General features: G+C 55.6%; 3 protein-coding genes across 10 annotated transcripts; 2 read left to right on the top strand and 1 right to left on the bottom strand.

The window, feature by feature from the left end:
- Positions 1-5: 5 nt before the first annotated feature.
- Positions 6-14963, top strand: AP5B1 (adaptor related protein complex 5 subunit beta 1). Of its 4 annotated transcripts, XM_067748313.1 has the most exons (4): positions 8094-8162; positions 8557-8724; positions 8829-11330; positions 11867-14963. In XM_067748313.1, the coding sequence occupies exons 2-3, from the start codon at positions 8575-8577 to the stop codon at positions 11310-11312; spliced, it is 2634 nt and encodes an 877-aa protein (XP_067604414.1). In that variant the 5' UTR covers positions 8094-8162; positions 8557-8574; the 3' UTR covers positions 11313-11330; positions 11867-14963. The 4 variants fall into 4 exon arrangements, with proteins under 4 accessions (XP_067604416.1, XP_067604415.1, XP_067604414.1 ...); XM_067748315.1 differs by lacking the exons at positions 8094-8162; positions 11867-14963 and adding an exon at positions 6-145 and having other exon boundaries at positions 8829-11462; XM_067748314.1 differs by lacking the exons at positions 8094-8162; positions 11867-14963 and adding an exon at positions 7725-7958 and having other exon boundaries at positions 8829-11462.
- A 343-nt stretch (positions 14964-15306) lies between these two features.
- Positions 15307-24378, bottom strand: KAT5 (lysine acetyltransferase 5). Of its 5 annotated transcripts, none has more exons than XM_067748317.1 (14): positions 24114-24378; positions 23948-24014; positions 23554-23622; positions 23331-23467; positions 22885-23067; positions 22721-22795; positions 22537-22611; positions 21938-22186; positions 21775-21864; positions 19913-20053; positions 19739-19832; positions 17676-17835; positions 17460-17541; positions 15307-17366 (listed from the first exon to the last, which is right to left on the bottom strand). In XM_067748317.1, exons 1-14 carry the CDS (start codon positions 24123-24125, stop codon positions 17232-17234), a joined length of 1569 nt encoding a protein of 522 aa, XP_067604418.1. In that variant the 5' UTR covers positions 24126-24378; the 3' UTR covers positions 15307-17231. The 5 variants fall into 5 exon arrangements, with proteins under 5 accessions (XP_067604418.1, XP_067604419.1, XP_067604417.1 ...); XM_067748318.1 differs by having other exon boundaries at positions 22885-23040; positions 24114-24376; XM_067748316.1 differs by having other exon boundaries at positions 22885-23040; positions 23948-24378.
- RNASEH2C (ribonuclease H2 subunit C) lies at positions 15460-16740 on the top strand. The gene is made up of 4 exons (XM_067748325.1): positions 15460-15695; positions 15885-16081; positions 16162-16281; positions 16609-16740. Exons 1-4 carry the CDS (start codon positions 15524-15526, stop codon positions 16633-16635), a joined length of 516 nt encoding a protein of 171 aa, XP_067604426.1. The 5' UTR covers positions 15460-15523; the 3' UTR covers positions 16636-16740.
- Positions 24379-25503: the final 1125 nt, after the last annotated feature.

Consider the following 25503-nt stretch of genomic DNA (forward strand, 5'->3'; position numbering starts at 1 on the left):
GAAGTCGCCAAAGCGTCCCGCGTTGCGCCGGGAGGCCGTGCCCGGGACGGCGCGCGCCCGTTTCAACTCCGCGGAGCTGTCGCCGTCCTCCGTCTGAACGAGGTCCCCTTCAGCCAGATGCACCGGGCGGCGGGGGAAGCGGCAGGTATGCTCCTCCCGGCGCGACTGGCGTCCCTCGCGTCCGCTCGGGAAGTCTTAAAGTGCGAGCAGGACGGACGGGTTCACGCTTTATTGGCTCGCAGCGGCGTGTGTTGGTGGCTGGGGCGGGGAGGGGGGGGGAGCTGATCTGAGCTAATTAGCTTGGAGTGGCCCGGGGAGCGACGGCGCATGCGTTGGGAAATAACGGTGACAACCCACCTATTTGTTACCTGTCGAACCGGTTTCTATTCCGCTGCCGGTGAGGTGGCCTCGCGGGCTGGGCGGGGTTGCCGGGAGGGGGCGGGCGCAGGGCCCCCAGCACACGGCTGCCCAGCCGGCCCAGCCGCTGCCCGCCGGGGACCTCCCAGCTGGAGTGCTAGCGTTCGCCAACCGGAGTTTCGGAGTTTCGAAGGGAGCAGAGGAGGGGAGGGAGGGGAAGGGGCAATGTTATTCGGCGCTCGCACGCTCTAAGGGCGATGAAGTGGAACTCGCCAGACTGGGCCCGGCCCGGCGCGCCCCGGGCGCCTGGGGAGGCGTGAAGCCGTCGGGCGGGACTGGGCGGCCCGGCCCACACTTGTTGAACCGGGCCCGGGCCCAGGCGGCCCCGGGTCCCAAACGCCTGGCTGAGCAATTCGTGGTTCAGCCCAGAGGGAGGTATTTGTTGGTCGCCGGCACCGTTCGGAAAGGCACGCGGGGCCGCAGGAACGCGCAGGCCGGTGGGCGGGCAGGCCGGGCCTCCCCGGGCCGTAATACAAAGCGGAGAGCCCGCCTTTTGGCCGGGCAAGTGTGGAAGGTTTCGTAGAGGAAAGGGCGTTTAAACCGTTCCGAGTCCACCGTGACCCCGAAAGACCCCAGCGCCTAGTCACTGGGGCTTACACCGCCGCCCCCCGCGCCCCCCGCGAGCCCTCATCTTTGTCCCAAATGGCCGGAGTTCAGGTGCAGCAAGACTGGAGGTGAGCCGAGGGCAGAGGACCAACTTACTTTGCCTGGCCGCAGCCACGGCAGTCAGGGAGCTCATGTCGTGGCCCCAGAGCCCAGCCCTGGCCGAGGCGCAGCCTGGGACCCCTCACTCCAGCCATTCATCACGCTCTGCCCAGGCCCAGGACCCGCCTCCTGGACGGAGGCCCCATCCTCCTCAGAAGCTGCGGAGCACTTGCTGGCCTCCATGAGGCACAGTGACTGTGCCACTTCAACCACTGGGCTTCTCTTACCAGCTGAACTAGTAAGGGCTGGCATGGGACCCCTTCCTCTTTTTAGCTCGCCCCCTTCCCCTGTGGAGTCCCTACCACACATACACCTTTCTCACATATTAAATGTTTGCTGGGACAGATTAGGAGGAAATGAATCTGATAAGTGAATTCACACAGTTCAAAAGTCAGGAGTCAGAAGGGAGCAGCCTGCTCATGGTGGACTTTCAGGCGTCTAGTGGAAGAAGGTAGTTTTTCAAGGGGGAGGCTTCCAGAGGCCCTTTACATGCCCCCACTGGACTTCCGTAGAGCACTCCCTGGGTGGGTGGGGAAGGTGTGGACTTTGGGGGCAGATGGGCCTCCTTCTCTGCTCCTTCCTGGAACCTGTGAGTCTGGCCAAGGGGCTTTCCTTTCCAGGCTGTATCCTCGTCTGTCACCTGAGAATCCCATCATCTACCTCTTGGGTCCACGGTGAGGATGGTGTGAGCTCTGGCAGGGGCACTAATGTTTGCCCCCTTCCTCTTCCTTTCCCAGGCTCTGCTTCCGTTGTCAACCCTCCACTCTTACCCTGGACCCTTCTGTTCAGTTGACATTAAGCGAGCACCTGCTACTTGCTTGTCTTTTTTTTTTTTTTTGCGGTACGCGGGCCTCTCACTGTTGTGGCCTCTCCCGTTGCGGAGCACAGGCTCCGGATGCGCAGGCTCAGCAGCCATGGCTCACGGGCCCAGCCGCTCCGCAGCCTGTGGGATCTTCCCGGACCGGGGCACGAACCCGTGTCCCCTGCATCGGCAGGCGGACTCTCAACCACTGCGCCACCAGGGAAGTCCCTTGCTTGTCTTTTGAATATATCCTGGGCAAATAAGTTTGACTAACACTGCCTTGGAGAGAGGTGAATTTAGTTCATTCACCCAACAAATATTTATTGAGCACTTTGCTTGTACCAGACCCTGTCAGGGGCTGGGACACAGTAGGGGCTTCGTGGAAACTCTGATGAAGTTTCGTAGATGATGCTGGACACAGGCAGTCTTTCTCATCGGGGGAACAACTCAAATGTCTCCACTTGTGGAAAGAAAGTTACACAGTGTACAGATCGAGGCCCCAGGAGGGAGGGATATTCGTCCACGCTGCCCACTGCTATATCTCCAGCATCTACAGCTGTGCCTGGCACATAGTGGGTTGTCAATAAATATTTGCTGAATGAATGAATATCCTATGTTTCTTGACTCATGTGACCCATTCAGCCTTTTATGCTCCAAATTTGCTAGAGACATAAATACGAAGCAAATTTCTTTCTTATGAGGAAAGCTATACTGCAAGTTCAGTGTGATAAAGGGCAACTAACTCTCAGAGATGGGGGCTGGGGCATGGAGAATGTGACTATCTAAAGGGCCAGTGACAAGCATGTCATCCAAGCACAGAAACCCAACGTTGCCACTTTTGTCCATTTGGAAACCAGAAATCCAGATTTATGTGTGAAATCTACCAATTTTTAATTAATTAATTAATTTATTTATTTATTGGCCACACTGCACAGCTTGCAGGATCTTAGTTCCCTGACCAGGCATCAAACCCGGGCCCTCAGCAGTGAAAGCGCAGAGTCCTAACCACTGGACCACCAGGGAATTCTCCGAAATCTACCAGTTTTTAAATGTTGACTTAGCTTTTTTTAAAACATGGAATGAGTCAAATAAAATACATTCGTGTGACAGATTTGACCCGTGGGCTGCCAGTGTGTGGCCTGTGGTTCATGAACCAGACAATGTGTGTGAACTTGGGTAAACACTGAGCTGAACTGTGAGCTCCATGAGGGCAGGCACCTTCTGCTCTGTTCACGCAGTGCCAGTTCGATATCGTTCTCTCCCTCCTTAATTCAGTCAACAAATATTCATTGAACACCTACTCTATGCTAGCACTGGGTATCCTGTGATGCAAGGCAAACAAAGAATAAGGAAATGATTAGTGTGTTGCAGGACATTTAACTAGTGATGGGGTGGTGAGAGGGGCGCTGAGATCTGAATGAGAGGTAGGGGCCAGCTGTGCAGGGCAGGGAAGAGGCTGATCCGTAAATGCATCAGGCGGCCCCAAGGCCCCAGAGCAGGAGTGAGCAGCGCCTGTGTGTGTGTGTGTGTGTGTGTGTGTGTGTGATGAACCGAAAGGCGAGGGGGCTGGATCATGAGGGGATGGGAAGGTGTAGGAACTGACCCTGGAGAGGCAGGTCGGTCATGTCATGTGAGGCTCAGTGTGGTGGGAAGCCTTGGATCTGCTATGGGGAGAGGAGTGTGTCGCCAGAGGAGGGGTGCTGAGGGTGGCAGTAGGGAGACCAGTGAGGAGGCTACCGTCATAGTCCAAGAAGGAGGGGATGGTGGCCTGGGCCAGCTGCAGGCAGAGCCATGAGTGCTAATTCCAGGTGACATAGTAGCCGTGCCGCTGGTACAGTGGACAGGGGTGTGAAGGAAGCAGAACCCTAGCAGGCAGGCAAGGCCCATGTCCCCTGAAGGCTGGTGGCTGGCAGCCGCCTTTAGAGCTCGGCTCCCATCCCAAGTAGCCCAGGGAGAGCTAGGGCAAGAGTCGGATGGAGAGGTTTTGGAACAACTCCTACCTGTTCTCAGAGAAGGCTTCTGGGGAGAGCCGGGATGAGGTTGGGTGGGGCAGGGGCTTAGAAGCATGGCGGCTCGGGGCAGAAAGGCTTTTGGGAGCTGTGCTGAGAGGACAAGCAGAACAGAGCACTGGACCTAGAGTCAGGCTGCCCCAGACTCTTAGTCTCCAGGGACTTGGGCTAAGCCCCGTCTGTACGGGGGGCTCTGAGTTCCAGCTCTGCTCCTCAGAGCTGTCAAGAGATGCTGTTGATTCACTTTTGCCCAGAAGGCTAGCAGCCCTTGAAAATGGACTCAGCCTTAAAGCAGGCCGACAGTGCCCCTGGCCACCGAGGCCTCTGCTTGGCTCAAATAGTGGCCTTTCCAGCTCTGTTTGACAGTAGCCCCGTGGAGGCTGCAAAGCCCCTGACAAACTGTGACGTGCTGTGGGTGACACTGACACCTCCATCTCTTGCTGAGTTCTGTCCTGTCAGCTCCCAAAGCATCTGGAATCTTCCCACACCTCCGTCTCCACGTTTACCACCCTGATCCTTCGCAACTGAATAAAGTCCTTGGGGCCCAGCGTGCTCTGGCCCCAGCTGGCCTGACCCCGTGCTTCTTCCGTCTCACTGATTGTGTGTGTGCCCGCCACACTGCTGGCCCTCCGTCCGCTGAACTGGTCAAATCCTGTTCCCAGCTCACGCCTCTCCTCTGCTGCTCCCTCTGCCTGCCCGGAAGGCTTTTCCCCACTTGATGACTGGCTCTCTCGTTACTCAGGTTTCAGCCAGATGTGCCCTCTTCCAAGAGTCCTCTCTGACTGCCCTAGCTAAATCGTTGTCCCCCCAGTCACTTCTGTCCCATTACCCTATTTTCTTATTCTTTTTTGCAGCATCTCTCTTTTAAAAAAAATTTATTTATTTATTATTTATTTGGTTGCACTGGGTCTTAGTTGCAGCAGGCTGGCTCCTGAGTTGCTGCTCCAGGGCTCCTTAGTTGTGGCTCGTCTGCTCCTTAGTTGTGGCACGCGGGCTCCTTAGTTGTGGCATGCAAACTCTTCGTTGTGGCATGCATGTGGGATCTAGTTCCCCAACCAGGGATCGAACATGGACCCCTTGCATTGGGAACGCAGAGTCTTATCCACTGCGCCACCAGGGAAGTCCCTGCAGAATCTCTTATTCCATGAAATTTTGATTTGTCTTGTTTGTTCCTTTCTTCCCCAGTGTAAGTTCTGTACATAAGGGACCTCTTTTAACATCATTTTTAGTAGCTTTATTTAGATATAGTTCACATACCATAAAACTCACCCTTTTAAAGTGTACAGTTCAGTGTTCTGTTTTGTTTTGGTTTTGGGTTTTTTTGTTTTGGGCTGTGCTGTGCAGCTTGTGGGACCTTAGTTCCCTGACCAGGGATTGAACCTGCACCCTCAGCAGTGAAAACATGGAGACCTAACCACTGGACTGCCAGGGAATTCCCAATTCAGTGGTTTTTAGTATCTTCACAGAGCTGTGCAACCACCACCCCTGTCTTCCATAACATTTTCATCACCCCAAAAGAAAGACCGTACCCATTAGCAGTCACTCTCCATTCCTCCCAACCCCCGGCTCCTGGAACCCACTATTCTGCTCTCTATGGATTTGCATATTGATGTGTTCTTTTTAAAGCATCTCTGTATCCCCAGTGCCTAGTGCTGTGAGGATGGGTATCTCCCATTTTACAGATGAGAAAACTGAGACTCAGGAAACTGACTTTCCCTTTTTTCAGTGTGCCTAGTGTCTCCACAGAACTGGGATGCTATGGATTTGCATATTGATGTGTTCTTTTTAAAGCATCTCTGTATCCCCAGTGCCTAGTGCTGTGAGGATGGGTATCTCCCATTTTACAGATGAGAAAACTGAGACTCAGGAAACTGACTTTCCCTTTTTTCAGTGTGCCTAGTGTCTCCACAGAACTGGGATGCCCTGGGGAGGATGGAAACTCAGCAGAAAGAGAAGAAATGAGTTGTGGGCATTGAGTGGGGAGTTCCCTGCTCAGCCACTTGCTGCAGCCCACACCTGGGCCCTCTCGGCTGGGAGGTCACTCTTGTGGGTGGGCTTGCTGACTGCAGATTCAGTGCTGGTGGTCTGAGTTCAATGTTATGCCTGGCCTGTGCCAGGGACAGTACCAGCACCACCCTCCCACAGGGGAGCAGACATCTGGGCAGGCAGGTGAAGGCTGAGGGTAGCTGTGTGAGTGGAGGGCCAAGTCAGGGATAGCAACGGGTTGTGGCCTGAAGCCCAGGCTCCACCTTTTAGGAGCTCTGTGACTGTGAGCAAGTGACTGCACCCCGCTGGGCCTCCCTTTCCTTCTCTGTGAATGGTGCCCATCCTCAGGTACCTCAGGGTGCTGTAAGCCTCAGTGAATCCATGTGGATGCTCCCACCACAGCATCGAGAACTACACGTGGGTTCCCTCCCTCCAGACCCTGGGCCCCAAGGAACAAAGGCTCAGAAAGGCTGGCGGCTGTCAGAGGCTGAACAGGGGCCGGAGCCAGCATTGTAGTTTCTGACCCTTTGAAGCCTGTCTCCTCAACTGTAAAAGGGGTTTAATAATCATTCCTCCCTCCCTGTAAGTGATAAGGGCTGGGGATGTGCAGTTATCAGCACCCTCTGGGCCTCAGACAGGGAAACCAGACAGGCTCCTGTTACCTCCAAGCTGCCTTCCCTCCCAGGGCTGCTGTCATCCTGGCCTCTTTCATCCTAGATTTAATTAGCCAGGCAGCCCCACTCCACAGCCTTTCCGGCCGAAGTCATCACTCCCATTTTATAGGTGGGGAAACTGAGGCACCTAGAGGGAAGTAGTTTGGGATTGCCGCCTGTGAGTCAACTGTTGAGCCAGGGCCCAGAGGAGCTGGGACTGGGTTTTCCAGCTGGACTTGTCCCTTGGGGTGGATCCCTGTCTCCATCCCCTTGGCACCCTGGGCACACAGCCTCTTTTCCAGGTCTCTCTACCTCACCACTCCCTACCACCTCCCATTTGGAGGGCAGCAGGAGGGGGTGGGGAGGGGCCTGCCAAGCCCGGGGAAAGGTGAGAAACTAGTTGGCAGCGATGGCATGGGGGCTCAGGCCTGTTTCATCTTCAGAGCGGGCTAATGAGAGCCAGAGGTGTTACTCAGATCGGCGGGCTGTGGGTGTGGGGTCTGGACGCCCGCGGTTCTGTACCCTGGAAATCTGCGATCAGTGGGGCGTCTGCAGCCTGGACCCTAGACCCAGGAGGGGCTGCTAGCTGAGCCCCAGGCCCAGCCCTCTGAGTGCCCCCAAACAGCCCTGCTCCATCCCTCTGGAAGTCAAGAGTGCTGGGCTCGGGCACTGCAGACCCCAGATCTCCTGCGGCGGCAAGGCCTCAGTTTCCCGGTCCGTGCTAAGCGTGCTGTGAGCCCCGTGACCGGACAGACCCTGCCAGTCCTCACGTCTGCATCCCGTTGTTTTCCGGTTTCATCGCAGCTTGGGACTTGGCCCCGCCAGCTTTACCCTGGTCTGGCTGCCGCGACCCTAGCCGACCGTCGGCGCGGCCTCCGCCGAAGGTCAGCAGCTTCCGCCTGCCCTGACCCCGGCGCCGGCTCAGCGCCCCCAAGCCGAGCGGGTGGGGAACCGGGGCCGGCGTCGGGGAAGCGAAGCCAAGCCCTGCGGCGCCCGCCCGACCGGTTTAGCCGGGCCCACGGCGCGCAGTTCCTGCGGGCGCCCGGGGACCGCACCTTGTACACCCCCCAGCGGCCACAAGGGGAGCCCCAAGGACTCCAATCCGCGTCACCCCCAGGGGCCGCGGGCGGCTGGCGCAGGGTGTGCCGCGCCCGGGCGCCGGCGCGGGGCGCGCTGGTTGCCATCCTCAGCAGTCTGGCAGGCGCGGGCGGGGCCCGGGCCGCTGTCCGCCGGAGCGCCCTGAGATTGCAGTCCGCACGCAGTGGGGACCCTGGCATCCGGGAGCCCAGGCCCACCCAACTCCACCGCCTCCGCCTGGGCCTGCGGCGGTTCCGGGAAAGGGGGGTCTGCGCACAGCGGGACAGTTAGCCCCAGCGAAACCAACAGGTCTTCACCTGCCAGCAGGGAGGGCGGGGGGGCGGTGGCCCGGAGGGCGGGGGAGGCGGTGGCCCCGTTACGGCCCCGCCCCCGAGAGGGACCCGCCTCAGTTCGGCCGCCCACGCGCCGCGCGCCCCGCCCCACCCCGCCCAGCGCCGCCAGCCCGGAAGTAGCCGGCCGGCCAGATCGCCAGCGGCTGCTGGGTCAGGCAGGGTGAGAGCGGTCAACCCGTTACCGCGGGCGCCGGGGCGGTGCTGTGGCTTCGGTACCGGCTGCAGGCAGGCGGCCTAATGAGCTCTCGGCACGCACCCCTGCGCTAGCTGCCTGCCCGGCACCCCCGCCCCTGCTAGCCAGCCCTCCTCACCCCGGGGACCCTGGCGGCCCGCCCTAGCGTCACCCCCGAAACCTCTGGGTTTCATCTCGGGACCCGGCTGCGAGGTCCCCGCTGGCCTCTGCGCGTGGCCGAGGGCGGTTGGGATCTGCTAGGCGGCCCTGGGGTGACAGTGGCCCCTTCGGGGTTGGCGCAGGGGCTCGCGCGCCCTCTGGCGGCCCTGGGGCCCCGCGCGTCTCCAGGCCGCACGTCTGATCCTCCCTCGCTCTTCTGCAGGGACTTGCGTGCCTGACCATGGGACCCACGAGCCGGGAAACCTGGGCCCAGCGCCTGGGCACCTTCCGGGCCAGCCCGTCCGCCTTCATGGCAGGTCCTGAGGGTGAGGATCTGGGTCGTCACCTGCTGAGCGACCTGAGGAGTGAGAAGCTGAGCGAGCCAACTAAGGTAGGCCCTGCGCGTGACCTTTGTCCTGGCCCACGTGGTCCCTTCAGCCTGCCGTGCCGTGAACCTCAGCTTCGTGATTCCCACCCAGAATCCCCTATCCCCAGGTTTCCTTGCTGGCTCTGAGCTTGGAGTACCCAGCGCAGCTGTGGCCGGACGCTCCTGCGGCCGAAGTAGCCGCCACCTCCTTGTTGGATACCCTGGTCCTTCTACCCCCGCGGCCCTCGGCTCTGCGGCGGCCCCTTCTGCTGGCGGCCACCACAGCCTTGGCGGTAGGAGGTGCGTTGGGCCCCACCTCGAGAGCCTCCCGCCGGCTCTTGCCCCTGCTGCTGGGCTTGGCCTCGGGCCGCGATTTGGGGAGAAGCTTCGGTCCTGCCTCGGAACAGCGGCCCCTGCAGGCCACAGCGTGGGAGTGCCTGCGGGAGCTGGAGAGCTGCAAGCCTGGGCTGCTGGGGGGCTGTCTGGGGCTGCTTCGGGGCCTGCTGGGGCAGGAGGCCGCTGTACAGCCACTCAGCCTGCTGCTGGCACTTGCCCTACGAAACGCCTTGGTGATACAGGCCAGGGCCAGGGCTGGCCTGCAGGGCCTGCTCGTGGCTGGGGGCTGTCCCACCGAGGGTGGTCCCTGGAACTGGATGCTAGCTGAGGAGGGTGATGCCCACCTTCAGCCCCAGGCACCCAGTTGGCCAGCAGCTGAGGAGGGGGAGTGTTGCCTTGCCATGCTGGAGCTCAGTCCTGAGGAGGCCCGGGAGCTGCGGGCTGCCGTGGCCCAGCTTCTGGACATCTCCTACCTGCTCACTCCTGTGGCCCAGGCCCAGCTTCTGTGGCTGCTGGGCTGGGCCCTGCGGGGTCTTCGGGGACAGCCACCAGTGCTCTTCAAGCCACAGCTGGTACGGCTGCTGGGCACAGCACAGCTGACGCTGCTGCACGCCGTCCTGGCTCTGAAGGCGGCCTTCGGTGAGGCACTGTTCACAGCCCAGGATGAGGCCTTGCTGCTTCGCCGGCTCACCTTGGCTGCCCAGCACCCGGCCCTGCCCCTGCCCGCCCATCTCTTCTACCTGCACTGCCTCTTGAACTTCCCTGAGAACTGGCCGCTGGGCCCCGCAGGCGAGGAGGCTGCCCCGCTATTGCTGGGGTTCCAGCTATGCCGTGGCCTCCTGCCCAGTCTCCTGCATGACCCGATGGCCCTGCTGGCCCGCCTGCATCTGCTGTGCCTCCTCTGTGTGGAAGACGAAGAAAAGGAGGAAAAGGGCCAGGATCAGAGCCCCCGGCAGTACCTGGAGGAGCTACTGGCTGGCCTGCGGCAGAGGGCAGCCCTGGATGGTGGCCCCCGGGCCTTAGCCACTCTCTGCTTCCAGGCCTCCTACCTCGTTGCTCGCTGCCTGGCCGGGCAACCTGTGGTGCTGACACCCTTGACCCACGGACTGGCCCAGCTGTACCGAGCCCGGCCTGCACTGGCTCCCCATTTCGTGGATCTCTTGGATCGGGTGGGCCCTGAGCTGGGGGAACCCTTAAAGGTGGTCTTGCGGCAGGAGGTGGTGTCCAGGCCAGGCAGGGATGAGGCCCTTCGTTGGCACCTGCAGATGCTGGCAAGGGTGGCAGATGGGGATGCCCAGAGTGCCACCCTTGGCTTCCTGCAGGCTGCAGCTGCTCGCTGCACGGACTGGGGCCTCCAGCAGGCCCTCCTACAGGTCTGCCGGGCCCTGCTGCGGGCAGGTGTTGGAGGAGGCCTGGCGGACTTGCTGCAGGCCCTGGCCAGGCAGCTGGAGGACCCTGATGGGCGGGACCACGCGCGCCTCTACTACATCCTCCTGGCCCACCTGGAAGAGCCCAAGCTGGGGGTGGCCCTGGGCCCCTCCCTTGCCGCACCTGCACTGGCCTCTTCACTGGTGGCCGAGAACCAGGGCTTTGCTGCAGCGCTGATGGTGCAGGAGGCCCCGGCCCCGATTCGGCTAAGCATGGGTCCCCACAGAGCCAAGGGCCCGGTCCCAGTGCTGCAGCTCCAGGTGGAGGTGCTGGAGCAGGTGTATTCTCTGGAACTGCGCTTCCGTGTGGAAAGACAGCTCTATGCACCCTTGGGGGCTGTGCACGTGCCGTGCCTGTGCCCCGGCCGCCCCACCCGCCCTCTGCTGCTGCCTCTGCAGCCCCGACGCCCGGCTCCCGCGAGGCTGGCTGTGCGCGCCCTGTACACCACACCCAGCGGCCTCACCTGCCATGCTCACCTGCCACCCCTGCTTGTGAACTTCGCTGACCTCTTTCTGCCTTTCCCCCAGCCCCCCGAGGGGGCCAAGCTGGGCTTCTTCGAGGAGCTCTGGGACTCCTGCCTGCCAAAGGGCACCGAGAGTCGCCTGTGGTGCCCTCTAGGGCCACATGGGCTGGAGGCCTTGGTGTCCCGCCACCTGGAGCCCTTTGTGGTGGTGGCCCAACCCCCGACCAGCTACCTTATAGCCATCCGTCTGCCCCCAGACTCGCGGTTGCTGCTGCGGCTGGAAGCAGCCCAGGCAGACGGAGTGCCTGTGGCCCTGCGGACTGATGACTGGGCCGTGCTGCCTCTGGTGGGGGACTACCTCCGGGGGCTGTCAGCGGCTGGCTGAGCCCCAGGGCTGGCACAGGTAGGAGCAGGACTGCGGCCTTTGCAGGCTCTTGCCCAAGAAGTGCTGCTGAGAGCCAGGATACAGCCCCGTAGCTCCTTTCTGTAAAAACAAAACAAAACAAAACAAAAAGCCCCCTATATTTGCTAAGAATCCTCACTGGTTTGTTTTCTTTTGGGCCCTGGTTGGGGGAAGGCACAGTGGGATGGGGGTCAGAGGCTCCAGGAAAGCTTCCAAGCTAGGAACCCGCAGACTGCAGGGCATGAAAGTTCCTTCCTGCCCGGATATACTAGGATTCTCTAGAATCCCTGCCCAAGAGGCAGGAGAAAAAATATCCACATCTTTGCCTCCCAGAGAGGGAAAAGCCTTGCTCAAAGCCACCCAGCAATTTAGGAATGAGAGTGAAGCTGGACTTGGGCCTCCTGACCTGTGAGCCAGTGCTTTTCAACTCCAGAGGTTTGCAGGGTCTCTGCACAGGGAGCTCAGGCTAGATAGGACGAGGGACCAATGGGCAGAAACAGAGGAGGCTGCAGTGGCCTGGTGGCCCCTTCCTCTAGAGCCCGTGAGCCACAACTACCGAGCCCACGTGCCACAACTGCTGAAGCCTGCGTTCTGCAACAAGAGAAGCCACCGCGATGAGAAACCCACACACCACAATGAAGAGTAGCCCCCACTCATCGCAACTAGAGAAAGCCCGCGCAGCAACAAAGACCCAACGCAGCCAATAAATAAATAAAGAACGTTACTCATTAAAAAAAAAAGATTATAGAATATTGTATCCAACAAGAGAAGAATACATGTTCTCGAGTGCACATGGAACATCCACTGCGACAGACCACATTTTGGGCCATAAAACACACCTTAACAAATTTAAAAGAACAGGAGTCTGCTTTTGGACCACAATGGAATTAAAGTAGAAATCATGACAGAATGACAGCTGGAAAATTCCCAAATATTTGGAGATTAAGCAACATACTTCTGTATAACACATGGGTCAAAGAAGCCCCATGGGAAATTTTAAAATATCCTGAACTAAATGCAAATGAAAATGCAACTTGTCAAAATCTGTGTGATTCAGTGAAAGCAATACTTGGAGTGAGGTTTGTGGCATTAAATGAATATATTAGAAAAGAAGAAAGATATAAAAGTCAATAATCTAACCTTTTACTTTAGGTTACTAGAGAAAGAAGAGTAATATGAGCCTACAGCAAGTAGAGGAAGATAAATAAAAATTAAAGCAGAAATCAGTGAAATCGAAAGGAGGAATTCAGAGAAAATCGACGAAACCAAAAGCTGGTTCTATGAAAATATCAGTAAAATTGATAAGCCTCTAGCTAGGCTAACTAAGAAAAAAGAGCACAAATTATTAATACCAGAAATAAAAGAGGGGTCATCACTACTGAGCCCATGGACGTTAAAGGGATAATAAATATTATGAACAATTCTATGCCCACAATCTGATAACTTAAATGAAATGGACCAATTCCTTGAACGACACAAAGTAACAAAACTTACACAAAGGAAAATAGATAATCTGAATAGAGCTATCTCGAGGAAGTGAATCAATAATTAATAGTTATAATGGTTAATACTGTATATTGTTAACATAATAATAGATAATGTGAGGTGACACATATATCAAATCATCATGATGTACACTTTAAATATCTTAACAATTTTATTTGTCAGTTATACCTCAGTAAAGCTGAAAAAAAAATTTCTTAAAATGAACAACAACAAAAATTAGTGAAAATCTCCTAAAAAAAAAAAAAAAAAAGCAACAGGCCGAGATGGTTCCCTGGTGAATTCTTCTTGTGAAAAAACATTTCAGAAAGAATAACAATTCCTTACAATCTCTTCCAGAAAATAGAAGCAGAGGGAACACTTCCTAATTCATTCTATGAGACCAGCATTATCCTAATACCAACACCAGATAAAGACATCACGAGAAAGGAAACTACAGATCAATATCACTCATGAACATAGGTGCAAAAATCCTCCACAAAAAAATATTAGGAAATTGAATTCAATATACATAAATGTATGCTAACACTTTAAAAGAGTAAACAATGGAAAGATGAACTAAAATATTTAAAAGATCACATAGGGCAGGAGAGAACTGTTTGCAAGGAACAGGAATAGACACTAGGTTTCTCTAAATAGATCTTACTTTGTAGTTTGATTTTGGAAATGTAAATAATCACATAAAGTAAAAGTAAATCTTTTAGGGCTTCCCTGGTGGCGCAGTGGTTGAGAATCTGCCTGCCAGTTCAGGGGACACAGGTTCAAGCCCTGGTCTGGGAGGATCCCACATGCCGCGGAGCAACTGGGCCCGTGAGCCACAATTACTGAGCCTGCGCGTCTGGAGCCTGTGCTCCGCAACAAGAGAGGCCGCGATAGTGAGAGGCACGCGCACCGCGATGAAGAGTGGCCCCCGCTCATCGCAACTATAGAAAGCCCTCGCACAGAAACGAAGACCCAGTACAGCCATAAATAAGAATCAATAGATTTCCTGAAAACTATGGCCTACAGGCCAAATCCAGTCCACTTTTTTTTTTTCAGCCCACTGTGTTTTTGTAAATAAAGTTATATTGGAACACAGCCATGCTTATTTATTTACATATTGTCTATGTTTTTTTGTTTGTTTTTGTGTTTTTTTTGCGGTATACGGGCCTCTCACTGTTGTGGCCTCTCCCGTTGCGGAGCACAGGCTCCGGACACACAGGCTCGGCGGCCATGGCTCACGGGCCCAGCCACTCCGCGGCATGTGGGATCTTCCCGGACCGGGGCACGAACCCGTGTCCCGTGGCATCGGCAGGCAGACTCTAAACCACTGTGCCACCAGGGAAGCCCTCTATGGCTACAATGACAAAGCTGAGTACTTGTGTCAGAGAACAAATGTGAGGTTAATCAACCTCTGCTATAGATAAATAATAATCAGAATGTAAAAGGAAAAAAAGAGAAAAAGGATCTTGTTTGTAATAGAAACAATATAAGCTATCTAGGAATAAACTTTAAAATATGTATAAAAGAAGAAAACCTCACAACCGTACGGATAAGACATAAAAGGAGACATAAATAAATGGTATTATGTATCTTATGCTTGGTAGAAAATGAAAGCAAAATTCTATTCAATCTGTCAATACCCTCCAGCCAAAGACCACCAGGCACACATCTGTAGTTATTAGTTTTGCAGTGTGGGGTATCTCAGTAAGAAGGGATTAGGAAGGATTTCTAGGATTTGGGCTTGTGTTGGGGATATGAGGGAGGGTTTAAAGAAGTAGGACTTTTCTCTGGATTGGATGCTGTCAGCAAGTGGGAGTATTTCTATGATGGGATATGTTAACAGATCTTAACTATACGGAGGCTAAAGCTGCAATTGGTGAAGTAGCAACAGAAACTTATATTATCCAAGATAGAGGGATTTTCATTATTTTTGTGTGTTGGACAATATTTGTGTCTTTGTCAGTGTTCACATGATTACAGAATGATCTTGTTTTTGTTTTGATCCTTCACATCACAGAGTGACCTTGTCTGATGTCTATGTTCTGTGAAATTGTTCATGTTCAACAGAACACCAAGGCCAGCTCCTGGATGTCCGAGGATGCTTTTCTCTTTCTCAAATCTATAAATTAAATGCAATTTTAATGTTAATTACCAGTTATGTATGGGTTCGTTTTATGAGAGTACTTCCCAAAATCTATTTAAGTTGGGTATCAGGACAAATAAACATTAAAGAAGAGTTAAGAAGTCAAAAGGGAAAGAGTACTGCGAAAACTAGACATGAAACGAAAAGGCTTATATATTTGACTACAAAAAATAAAAGTCTTCTCTGTAATAAAAATGACCAATACAGAAGTTTGTAAGACAAACTCGGGTAAAGTATCTTCAACACATTTGAGGAAGGGTTGATATCCCTAGTTAAACACACACACACAAACAAGACAAAACAAAACACTCTCTACCAGTCAATATATAAAAAGTGAACTCTTAGGGATCGTGTTGATGTTTCACAATAAAAATATACTATTGGAAAAAAATTTTCAAGAAAAAAATCTGGGGCTCGAACACAGGCGGTATTGCAGAGGAGCGTCAGAGAGGCCTACGCTTCCCAGGAGGCTCTGCGCTGACTGCCCCAGGCCTCCCGACAGGCTCCGCGCGCTTTACGCGCCAGCTTCGGCCTTAGCCTGCGAGCAACGGGGTCGCGACGGACAATGGAAAGCAGCGACGGGGAAGCCGTCGACAAGCGCCGCGTCCACCTGCGCCCTGTTACGCTGCGCGATCCCGCCCCCATCTTGCTGCACCTTCTGCCCTGCGAGGTTCTGGTTAACCGGCCCGCCCCCGTGGGGCTCTTCTTCACCCCGGCCATCCGCCAGGGTCCCGACGGTGAGCGCTCTCGGCTGGACTACGGCTCCCGGCAGCCCCCGCGCCGGCGCCGCGCTCTCCTCCGCGAGGAGCGGCGCGAGGGCTCCCGGGGATCGTGGTCCACCGAAGGTGGCGGGAGGGCGGCTACCGGGCTTGCTCCGGTAGGCCTGGATCAGACCCTCACTGGGGCCCTTCGCCTGCCTCCTCCAGGACTGGAAGTGTCGTTCCGGGGCCGCAGTCTACGCGGCGAGGAGGTGGTGGTGCCGCCCGGCCTCGTGGGATATGTGATGACAGAAGAGAAGGGAGAGGTGTTGCTGGGGAAGCAGGACTTCTCGGAGGGTTTGGAGGATGACGAGCAAGAGGAGCGGGAACTGGTGGAGCCCCCGGAGGCGCTGGAGCGCGACTTCGTGAGCACGGGGGTACAGGGTTGCAAGGGAGCGCGGCTGGGAGCGGCGGCCTCGATGCTGAGCCGGGGCCCCTTCCCCAGGACCGCTTTGTTGGAGCCACAGCCAGTTTCAGCAGCTTCACCCTGTGGGGCCTGGAGACTATCCCCGGACCCGATGCCAAAGTGCGTGGGGCCCTGACCTGGCCCAGCCTCGCTGCAGCGGTGAGTACATGGATGGGCCCCCTCCCTCCCAGACGCCATCTAACCCCCACCCCCGCCCCGCCCCTTCAAGGTGGTTTCCTAAGTTGTCCAGAATCTTGTCCCTGAGTGAATCTGGGGGCTTCGGGGCTGGGGAGAACAATGGGGCACATGGAACCTGGGTCTGACTGGAGGATTAGACTGGGTAGGGGCAGCATGGCTTCCCCACCACTCTTCTCTGGCCTTCTAGAAGGGCTATGATTTTGAGCAGCTGGGTCTCTCCCCTGAGGATCTGGGCCACCCAGTCACTATACTGCAGAAATCCAATAGTAGAGGTGATTCCTGTTGCAGATTCACGCACAGGTACCCGAGGACTGAGAACCAGAGCTTGAAACTGAAAGCCACCGATCCCTTCACCCCAGTAAACCCTTCTTCACTTTGGAGCCTGATTCCATCACCCCAATAAAGGAGCTCTTCACAGAACACCTGTAAGTTCGCCAGCACCTTGGATCCAGCACTGCCCATTTTCCCACAAGGACCTTTCACAGCTCTGACCTATAGAAACAATTTATTGCCAGGGGGCAGTGGGGCAAGAGAGGCCAGAATTCTGCAGCCAGTTCCCACCCCACCCCACCCCCAGCTTCTACTTTACAAAAGAAATTTGTACAGCCACCAGTCCTCTATACAAGCCACCCGCACCCCCCATCTCACTGTACACAGCTGCCTGGCTCCCTCTGGTCCCTGGTTCACAGCAGGCCTGGGCCTGCGGCCAGCCGACCTTGGAGTTGACCTGAGCCCTGAGCTCGCCCTGGTGCTAGGCACCAGCAGGCCTTTACCAGGCCTGTCCTCTCCTTGTGGAGTTGTCCTCTGCCCTCTCTCCCTTGGCGCGCCTCTTGGAGACCCCAGTGGGGGAGGGATGGGCCGTCAGCCGCAGTTCTGCTGGCTTTGCTGGCACTGCCACGGGCAGTGCCTGGTCACCATTTTCCCCTCTTGCTCCAGTCCTTGGGAGTGAAGTGCAGACACTTGGAGTCGATCCGAAGAAGCCGCTTGAGCATAGCCCGTTCGTGCCCATCCACGATGTCCTCCGACAGTGTGAGGATATACTGGCCCTGGACAGGAGACGGGGCCAGGCAGGTCAGCCCACGTGGGGCCTGCTCTCTGCACCCCTACACACACCTGTCTCCCCCTGCCTGCCTCCCTACCTTGTAGTAGTTGATGAGGTTGAGGTACTGTAGAGTGGAGATGACATCCTCCTTCTTGATGCTGGTAATTTCACTGATCTCGCTGTGGGAGGGCAAAGATCAGGTCCCCTGGGGGCCTACATCTCCACCCCAGGCCCCCAGTAGCCCGAAGAGTGAGAAAGCCCGGAAACAGACAGGTCATGCCATGCACCCCCGGGCAGGCAGGGCCAGGCTCACTTGATGGTGATCTGCGGCCTCTCCCCGCTCTCTGACTTCAGCCCCATCAAGATCTCCAGAATGGTCTGGGACCAGTAGCTTCGGTAGGATAGGAGGCCAAGATCCGAGAGGGGCTTCTCAGGGGTCCCCGTTTTCCCTTCCACTTTGGAGAGTTCATAGCCTAAAGCAATGGAGCAGGAGGGGGTGGGTAAGCAATCACAGCGTTATGCAGCCATCGTTTAGGAATGCAGGTTGCAGAGGTAGACTGCATGGCTTCCATTCTGGGCCTGCCATGTGGTAGTTCTGTGCCTCAGTTTCCTTGTAAAGGACTAGTGAGCGTACTGTTCACCTGTGTGCTGAGGGCACCGAGAGAAGTAGCTACAATCAATTAAAAGCCAGTGAGGGCTTACAGGTGGGATGCGGGGAGTGCAGAGAAAATGGTTTGTGGAAAGTGCGTGCCTCCAACTTGCCTCAGTCATACCAGACTCTCTGCGCCTGGATATGTGAGGAGAGAAGAGGGGACGACCCCACCTCTGGTCCAGGCCTGAGGATGCTTGCATTCTCAGTCAAATCAGTTCCTCAGCTGTGACCTGAGAAGCATCAGCTGCTCTAAGACCAGGCTGGCCTGACTGGATGGCTGGGAGGAAGCAAGAAGGGCGCCAAAGCACTTCCCAAGTCAGAGGGAGGCCATTCCTCAGCAGTAGCTACCTCTCCAGTGGCTCTCTCCCTCCCATTCTGATTGCTGTGCCCTCCTCTACCCTGCTGACCACTGGGCACTGGCAGGCAGTTCCTGGTGAGACCCTCAGGCCATGCAAAACCCTGAGCGGTTTCACATCTCTTGGACAGTATTCATTTCCCCGTCATTTCCCCTGAGATGTCTCCACTACTTCTAGAAGCCCTTCTTTATCCTCAGTCATAATGAGCCTTGTGTTGGATCGTAGCCCTTTCTCCTTTCCCCCTTGATTCATCTTTATCAGCCAGTCTGACCCTCTTGCCCAACTTCCTGTGACTTTCACCAAGCAGCCCGGTGGGGAGGACAGAGAGACTTGTGCTTTGGAGGAAGAAAGCACGGAAGAGGGAAGGGGCACACTTGAGTTCTTACTCAACTTTGGGGGGAGTGCATGCAGAGTCCTGACAGATCAACTGGAGGCCACACTTGCCTCCTCAGCTGCAGGAGCTCCCAGCCCCTCCCAGTCAACAACCGACCCACCCTCTGGAGCTGCCTGGAATGGTGCTTCTAGTGCCCTGTCTGCTCCTGCCAGGCACAACTGAGCACATTTCCTTGGTGGCCCCGCACACATCCCATCTCCACTGAGGGCTGAGCTCCAAGGCTAGACTGACTTTCAGCAACCTTCTGCTCTTCAGGCAGAAGGTTTCCTGAGGATGTGACCACATCTTGGCATGTTTCTATACCAATAAAATTTCTCAGAACATGTCGGTGATCAAGTCAAGCCTCCAAGTCTTCACCAGACAGCTAAGCCTCCCTCATCTCCCGGGTCAGAGTTTGGTTATCCCAAGGGTGCAGTGAGTGGTGAGTTGAATGGAATGACGGTAAGAGGCTGGGAAGCAATAGGGGGCCTTGGGGGCTAATGAAGAGTTCACGTCTGATGAAGGGCAGAGGCCAGATCCCTGTGAGTCACGTTTGACGTGACGTCTGCTGTCCCCAAGGCTCAGAGAACAAGTAGGAAAATAAACCACAGGTCCTTGCCCAGGAACGTGTATAACCGCATAGGACCAGACAGCTGAGCAGGAGTGGCTCACTCGGCTTCTGCCCGTGCCCTGGGCAGGAGCAGACAACTCAGATTTGGGAAAAGTTGAGTGGTACTTAGAACCTTGGCCAAGGAACTATGAGGAGCTGAAAACCTAGTCCAGATGAACAGGGCAGTCACCCCAGTACGGAGAGAACCTTGGGAGAGTCTCATCTTTATTTCTAGCCAGTTCCCCTGGTGACTGGACTGCACAGCCAGGGCTGAGAACACAGCAACCCGACATGTCTGTGTGCAGCATCTGTGCGTGAGACAGCGATGGGGCCTGGGCCTCCCAGGACCTGCCCCCAGCCCCCGGCCAGCAGCACAGGTACTCACTGAACTCGATCAGCAGCTTGCCGTAGCCCCGACGCTGGTAGGGAGGCAGGGTCAGGATGCAGGCCACGTTGTAGTCTTCTGTGGATTCCTTTTCCTGGAAAAGAGAGGCAGGTGAGTGTGAGGGAAGGGACCTAGCTCAGGGCAGGACTGAGGACAGCCTGGAAGAGCACTCACCTTGGAGAAGTAGCCCACGATGTGGAAGCCCTTGCAGTCATACTCCGTCATGACGTAGAAGAGGAAAGGGTCTGTGTCATAGTACAGCGTCTTGTGGTCGAGGAAACACTTAGCCAGAAGACACAGGTTCTGGGAGTAACTCTGCAAACGAAAAGGTCTGTCACCACCCTGGGTACCCAGCCTTGAGCATGGCCGTTGGGCCAGGGTCAGCCTGAAGCTTCTTTGTCCCCCAGGCTGATAGGTGAGAAGCCTTCCTCCCTGGGGCCTGACCCAGTCCATTGGTCAGTGTGTCCGGCGCACGGGCCTTTCTTAGTGTCCAGGAGCCCACGTTTCAGCTGTGTGATGGTGTTCAAGCACCCGCCCCCCGGTGAGCTGGGCAGGTCTACTCGTGCTCTCCATACCCCATCTAACTCTGGCCTGGAAGCCTCCACTGCCCTCTGCCACAGTTACCAGTCAAGAAACTGATGTGTCCCTACAAAGAAAGACTGACCAAGGATTATGAGAAAAGCTCCGCCTGTGTGACAGTCTTAGGAAACTGGTTGTCAAAAAAACAACACTCTGCAAGCCCCAGTCACATCTCTTGAGAACTGATCTGCTCTTCTACAACAGGGGTAAAGAATTCCGGAATTTGACAAAATAACTGCCTCAAGGGCTGCCCCAGCAAAATTATTAATCTTGCTGCTTTACTTCTAGCCTCACAACTTTCCTGCATTTCAGACTTGGCTTTTTAAGCACCTGCTGGACACGGCCATTTGGATACCCAAGCCCACACACTTAATACAGTTAACAGTGGTTAGAGCAGCATCTTCCTCTCAAGTCCCCCCAGCACCCAAGCAAGAGCTGTCCCCTGGCAGTCTAGGCGACTGCCTCTCCCTCCCCGCCCTCCAGGCCCCAAGAATGGAGGCATTTCACTTTTGAAGTCCCTCCAGGTTATGCCCTTCTTCCTCCCCACAGCCAGACTAAGGCAGGTTTGAAGCCCCAAACCTGTAGTGTCCCCACTTCCCAGCTGACCTCAATCCCACCACCTGAGCTCTGTCCCACGTAAGACAGCCTTGCCTCCTCCTGTCTGCCCTCCAGCCAGAAGAAAGGATCTTCGCCTTTTACACGGTCTCTGCACATTTTTTTGCATTTCACAGATAACGCATTTTTTTTACAAATTGAAGGTTTGTGGCAACCCTGCATTGAGTCTATCACTGCCATTTTTCCAAAAGCATGTGCTCACTTCATGTCTGTGTCACATTTTTATAATTCTTGCAATAATATTACAAACTTTTTCCTTATTATATTTGTTATGGTGACCAGTGATTCTCAATGTTACCACTACAATTGTTTTTTTAGACACAATGCTACTGCACGCTTAACGGACTACGGCACAGCGTACATGTACCTTTGATATGCTCAGGGAAGCCAAAAATATTGTGTGACTGCTTTATTTCAATGTTCACCTGATTGTGGTGGTCTGAAACTGAACCCGCAGTATCTCTGGAGTCAGCATCCATTCCTGCCCTTCAGAACCCACTGCCTGTGTCACGGCTCAAAGGTTACCTCCTCTGTGAAGCTTTGCTGTCCACCTCTTCTGGATCCTGATAACCCACCCTTTGTGTTTCATGACACGTATCACACTGGAATCTATGCAGCCATTAGCATGTCTGTTTTCCCCTGTGAGCTCTCAGCAGAGATTTTGTCCAATTCACCTTGTACAGTATCTCCCACCACCTGCCCTACAGCAGGAATGCAGTAAATGGGGTGAACAGATCTGTCAGCCACAATGGTCAGTGTTTTCCTGAGCTGGAAGAAGCTGCTCACTCGACTCCCTCAGACTCCCGGCGACAAGGACTCCCCGCTGCCCCTCAGCCACTGACCTTGTTCTTACGTCCATCGATCTCAAAGAAGGAGATGGTGCCCTTTCGGTAAATCTCGTTGCCTGGAGGATGTCGCAGGTCACACTTGGTCTGAGGAAGAGAGAAGAATTAGGGGCGGGGGTGGGGGGTTGCTAGGAGAATGGCCTCCTGGGACCCCTCATACCAAGTGACGCTGCAGACACTTGAGGCTTCGGCCGTACTTGAGGCAGAACTCGCAGAGGTAGAGGACGGGCAGCGTGGTGAGCTCCTGTGGGTATGGAGAGAAGTACCAGGGCTTGAGGCGGTGCCGGCCCAGCTCGATGCACTCGATGTTCTTCATCCGGGTGACAATGTCGTCGTGGCTCCGGTCAGACACCAGGCTCCCAGTCATGCGAGGAGCTGACGGTATTCCATCTGAGCTGTCCTGCGAGTCCTGCCCAAGGCCGGTGGAAGACACCAGGTTACAGGAGACAATTCAAGCAGGGCACTTTGCAGCTCACAGCCTTTCCACAGGTTTCCTTGTTCAAACCTAACAGCAAACCTATTGGGGGAGGTACTAAAATCCCCACTTTCCAGTTAAAGAAACCAAGACTTGGAAAGTTTTCATTTGGAATGTAGAAAAAATCACCCAATGCCTGATCTGAACCAGCTCCGCCTCACTCCCAGTCCCACCAACGCCATCTCTGCTCAGCACCCCTTGTTCGTTTTTAAACTAGTCACTAAAGTCTCCGCCCTGCCTATGTCCCCTCCTTTTCACCCAGCTTCCCTCTTCCTCAGACCTACCTCATCAGTGCCCAAGCAATTCGATTTTCGCTTCCGCCCTGGCTGAGCTGCCACTGCCCTACGGGCTGATCCATTCTGCAGATGAAAAAGTAGGAATAGAAAACATAGCTGTGAAATGAGCCCAAAAGGGGCTACCAGAGGTTAGAAGAAGGGGAGGGAAGAAGAGATGGTTTGGGGGACTCACCTGGGGAAAAACTGAGGCTGGGGCTGTCTCGCTGGGCACTGGGGTCGCTGGTGAAACCACCTCCACCTTCCGTTTCTGCAGAAAGAAACCAGGACAGGTGGGTCAGAAGGTAGAGAAGGTGGGACCTGAGAGGAAAGCAAGGTCCCTGGAATTGCTGAGGGTACCGTTGAGCGGTGGTTGGGCTGCAGGCAGGAGCTGGAGGAGAGCGGCTGGTCGGGCTCGCCGCCGGGAATGGCCTCCCGCTCCTTGGGCAGGTTGAAGCGGAGTGTGATCTGGACCGGGATTGGCAAGGTCTTCCCGCTGGCCTGGGCGGAGGCCGGCTGTAGAGATAGGTCCAGGGTCTTCCTCTGGGGCGGGGTTGGTGGTGGGATCAGGAAGGGGAGTAGGGCCCCCTCAGCATGGAGTGATCAAACCCCACCCTCTGCCCTTTCAAGGACACAGGAACAGCCACTGGACTCTGGAAACTACATCTGCAATTTGGCCCCCATCCTTCACAAGCTGATGCCAGGGTGGGAGGGCACAGCCTCCAGCCCATCCAGGAGCCACTGAGGCCAAGAGATTTGAAAAGTAGGAGGCAGGAGAGAGGAGGTGAAGCAGGGGACCTACTCACCACCTCTCTCTCTGGAGAGCCGGGGCGGGACCCAGGAAGTCCGTTCTTGGTGGGGGTCTTGGCCTCTTTCTTGGGGAACTGGATCTTCTTTAGGTCCAGCCGCTCGTGGGTCACCCATTCATCCAGGCGTTTGTTGACTGCAGCAGTGGGGATGGCTCAGGAAGGAGTGCCAGAGGCTGCCCCGCAACCCTGCGGCCCCACCTCATCCCGGCCCAGAACTCACAGTCAATGTAATGGACGTAGAAAAGCTTCCGGCCACTGATGTCCTTCACGCTCAGTATCTCAGCCAGGGCTGTGGGAACAGCAGAGGCAAGGGCCTTAGACAGACCAGGCCATGAGGCTCCACCCTCCTACGACCTGAACTCCACCACGAGGCCCGATTCCTAAGCCCCCAGCACTTGGAACCGCTCGCTCAAGCCCCCGTTAGTCACCAAGTGCCATCCCCTCTCCAAGCCCTGCCCGGTCCCTCACAAACGGCTAAAAGCCACGCCCCTCCTGAGTATCTGCGCCCCGCCCGCTCCAGGATTCTAGAGGCCCCACCCCCTCCCCGGGTTCGGTTGACTCTCCCCCGCCCCTCGCCCTCAGGTTCCTTAGCCCCGCCCCCCGACGTCACTCACGCCACTCATCTTCGTTGTCTTGGTTCCGCCGCAGCACGGGCAGGCGGCAGCCCTCGATTATCTCCCCCTGGGGAGACAGCGCGGCGCCAGGGTCGGCTACTGGGGGGCCTCGGGCTCTACCCACCTCCCCTGGCTCCCTCCGCCCCGCCCCGGGCACCGGACTCACCACCTCCGCCATCTTCCCTCCCTCCACTGCCACTTCCGGCCCCTCTGGGAGACGTCACTTCCGGGACTGAACACGTTGTAGGCCCGGGCCTCCCCGAAGCGGCTTTAGGAGAGGACACTTGCGAGACATCGCCGCCCAGCTTGCTGACGGAGCCGGCCCGTTTGGCTGCTGGGGGAATGGTGTGTTTCAAGTCTCAGGCCAGGTCCTGGGTGGAATCCCCACAACGTGCACAACGATTGGAGGAAAACTGAGTCCGTCACGTGACGCTCACTGGGTGCGACGCCGGTCACGTGGGACTGCTGTTAGTGCTTTGAGGGAGGCCGGGCTGGGGCGTCTCCTACTGGCGTAACGATGCGTCGCGGGGAGTGAACTGCGCGTGCTCGGCCGGGAGTTGGGGGGCGGGTCTGGAGAAGTGGCCGGGACTTGAAGGACGCAACGCGTCGCTAAGTTGTGGACTTCATTCCTTAGGGCTGGGAGTCACGGAAGATTTATGGGTTTGTTGTTTTGTATAATAGGTTGGTAATTATAAGAGTAATTACAACATTTTTCATTTATACATTCAACAAGTGCTTAGTTACCTCCTACCATGTGCCAGGCCCTATTCTAGGAGCCTGGAATACATAAGTGAATAAAATAATCTCCTCCTCCTGGAGCTTGCATTCTTGGAGGTTGGAAAGAAAAAAAGAGGGGTATAGATAACAAACAGTAAATATATTTAAAAAATAAATTATCTAGTATATTAAAGAGTGATGGGCTTCCCTGATGACGCAGTGGTTGGGAGTCCGCCTGCCGATGCGGGGGACGCGGGTTCGTGCCCCGGTCCGGGAGGATCCCACATGCCGCGGAGCGGCTGGGCCTGCGCGTCGGAGCTTGTGCTCCGCAGCGGGAGGGGCCGCAGTGAGAGGCCCGCGTACCGCAAAAAAAAAAAAAAAAAAAAAAGAGTGATAAGTGTTTTGGGAAACCAAAAAAAAAAAAAAAAACCCTGCAAGGTGAAGGAAATGGGCAGGTAGGCAAACTGCGGCGTGCAGGCCAAATCCAACCCTCTGCTAGTTTTCCTACAGCCAGTGGGCTAAGAATGGTTTTTATATTTTTTAAAGCTTGGGGAAATATCAAAAGAATATTTTATGACACATGAAAATTATGAAATTCAAATTTCAGGGTCTGTAAACAATGTTTTGTTGGAGCATAGCCACACTCATTCATTGACGTTTTGTCTATGACTCCATCCACATTAAAACTGAATAATTGGAACTTCCCTGCTGGCGCAGTGGTTAAGAAGCCGCCTGTCAACGCAGGAGACATGGGTTCCAGCCCTGGTCCGGGAGGGTCCCACGTGCCTCGGAACAACTAAGCCCGTGCGCCACAACTACTGAGCCTGCACTCTAGAGCC

Source organism: Pseudorca crassidens, chromosome 9 (assembly GCF_039906515.1).
Source record: "Pseudorca crassidens isolate mPseCra1 chromosome 9, mPseCra1.hap1, whole genome shotgun sequence".
Taxonomy (NCBI): Eukaryota; Metazoa; Chordata; class Mammalia; order Artiodactyla; family Delphinidae; genus Pseudorca; species Pseudorca crassidens.

Excerpts from the sequence above, each read along its gene's own strand:
- KAT5 (XM_067748316.1), bottom strand. The coding sequence starts at position 24,125 with ATGGCGGAGGTGGTGAGTCCGGTGCCCGGGGCGGGGCGGAGGGAGCCA. Across the intron at positions 22,796-22,884 it reads AGCCCAACCACCGCTCAACG|AAACGGAAGGTGGAGGTGGT; the intron begins GTACCCTCAGCA and ends TTCTTTCTGCAG. Across the intron at positions 17,542-17,675 it reads AGGCCGCAGATCACCATCAA|CGAGATCAGTGAAATTACCA; the intron begins GTGAGCCTGGCC and ends GCCCTCCCACAG.
- RNASEH2C (XM_067748325.1), top strand. The coding sequence starts at position 15,524 with ATGGAAAGCAGCGACGGGGAAGCCGTCGACAAGCGCCGCGTCCACCTG. Across the intron at positions 15,696-15,884 it reads CATCCGCCAGGGTCCCGACG|GACTGGAAGTGTCGTTCCGG; the intron begins GTGAGCGCTCTC and ends TGCCTCCTCCAG. Across the intron at positions 16,282-16,608 it reads GGCCCAGCCTCGCTGCAGCG|ATTCACGCACAGGTACCCGA; the intron begins GTGAGTACATGG and ends TTCCTGTTGCAG.
- AP5B1 (XM_067748315.1), top strand. The coding sequence starts at position 8,575 with ATGGGACCCACGAGCCGGGAAACCTGGGCCCAGCGCCTGGGCACCTTC. Across the intron at positions 8,725-8,828 it reads AGCTGAGCGAGCCAACTAAG|GTTTCCTTGCTGGCTCTGAG; the intron begins GTAGGCCCTGCG and ends CCCTATCCCCAG.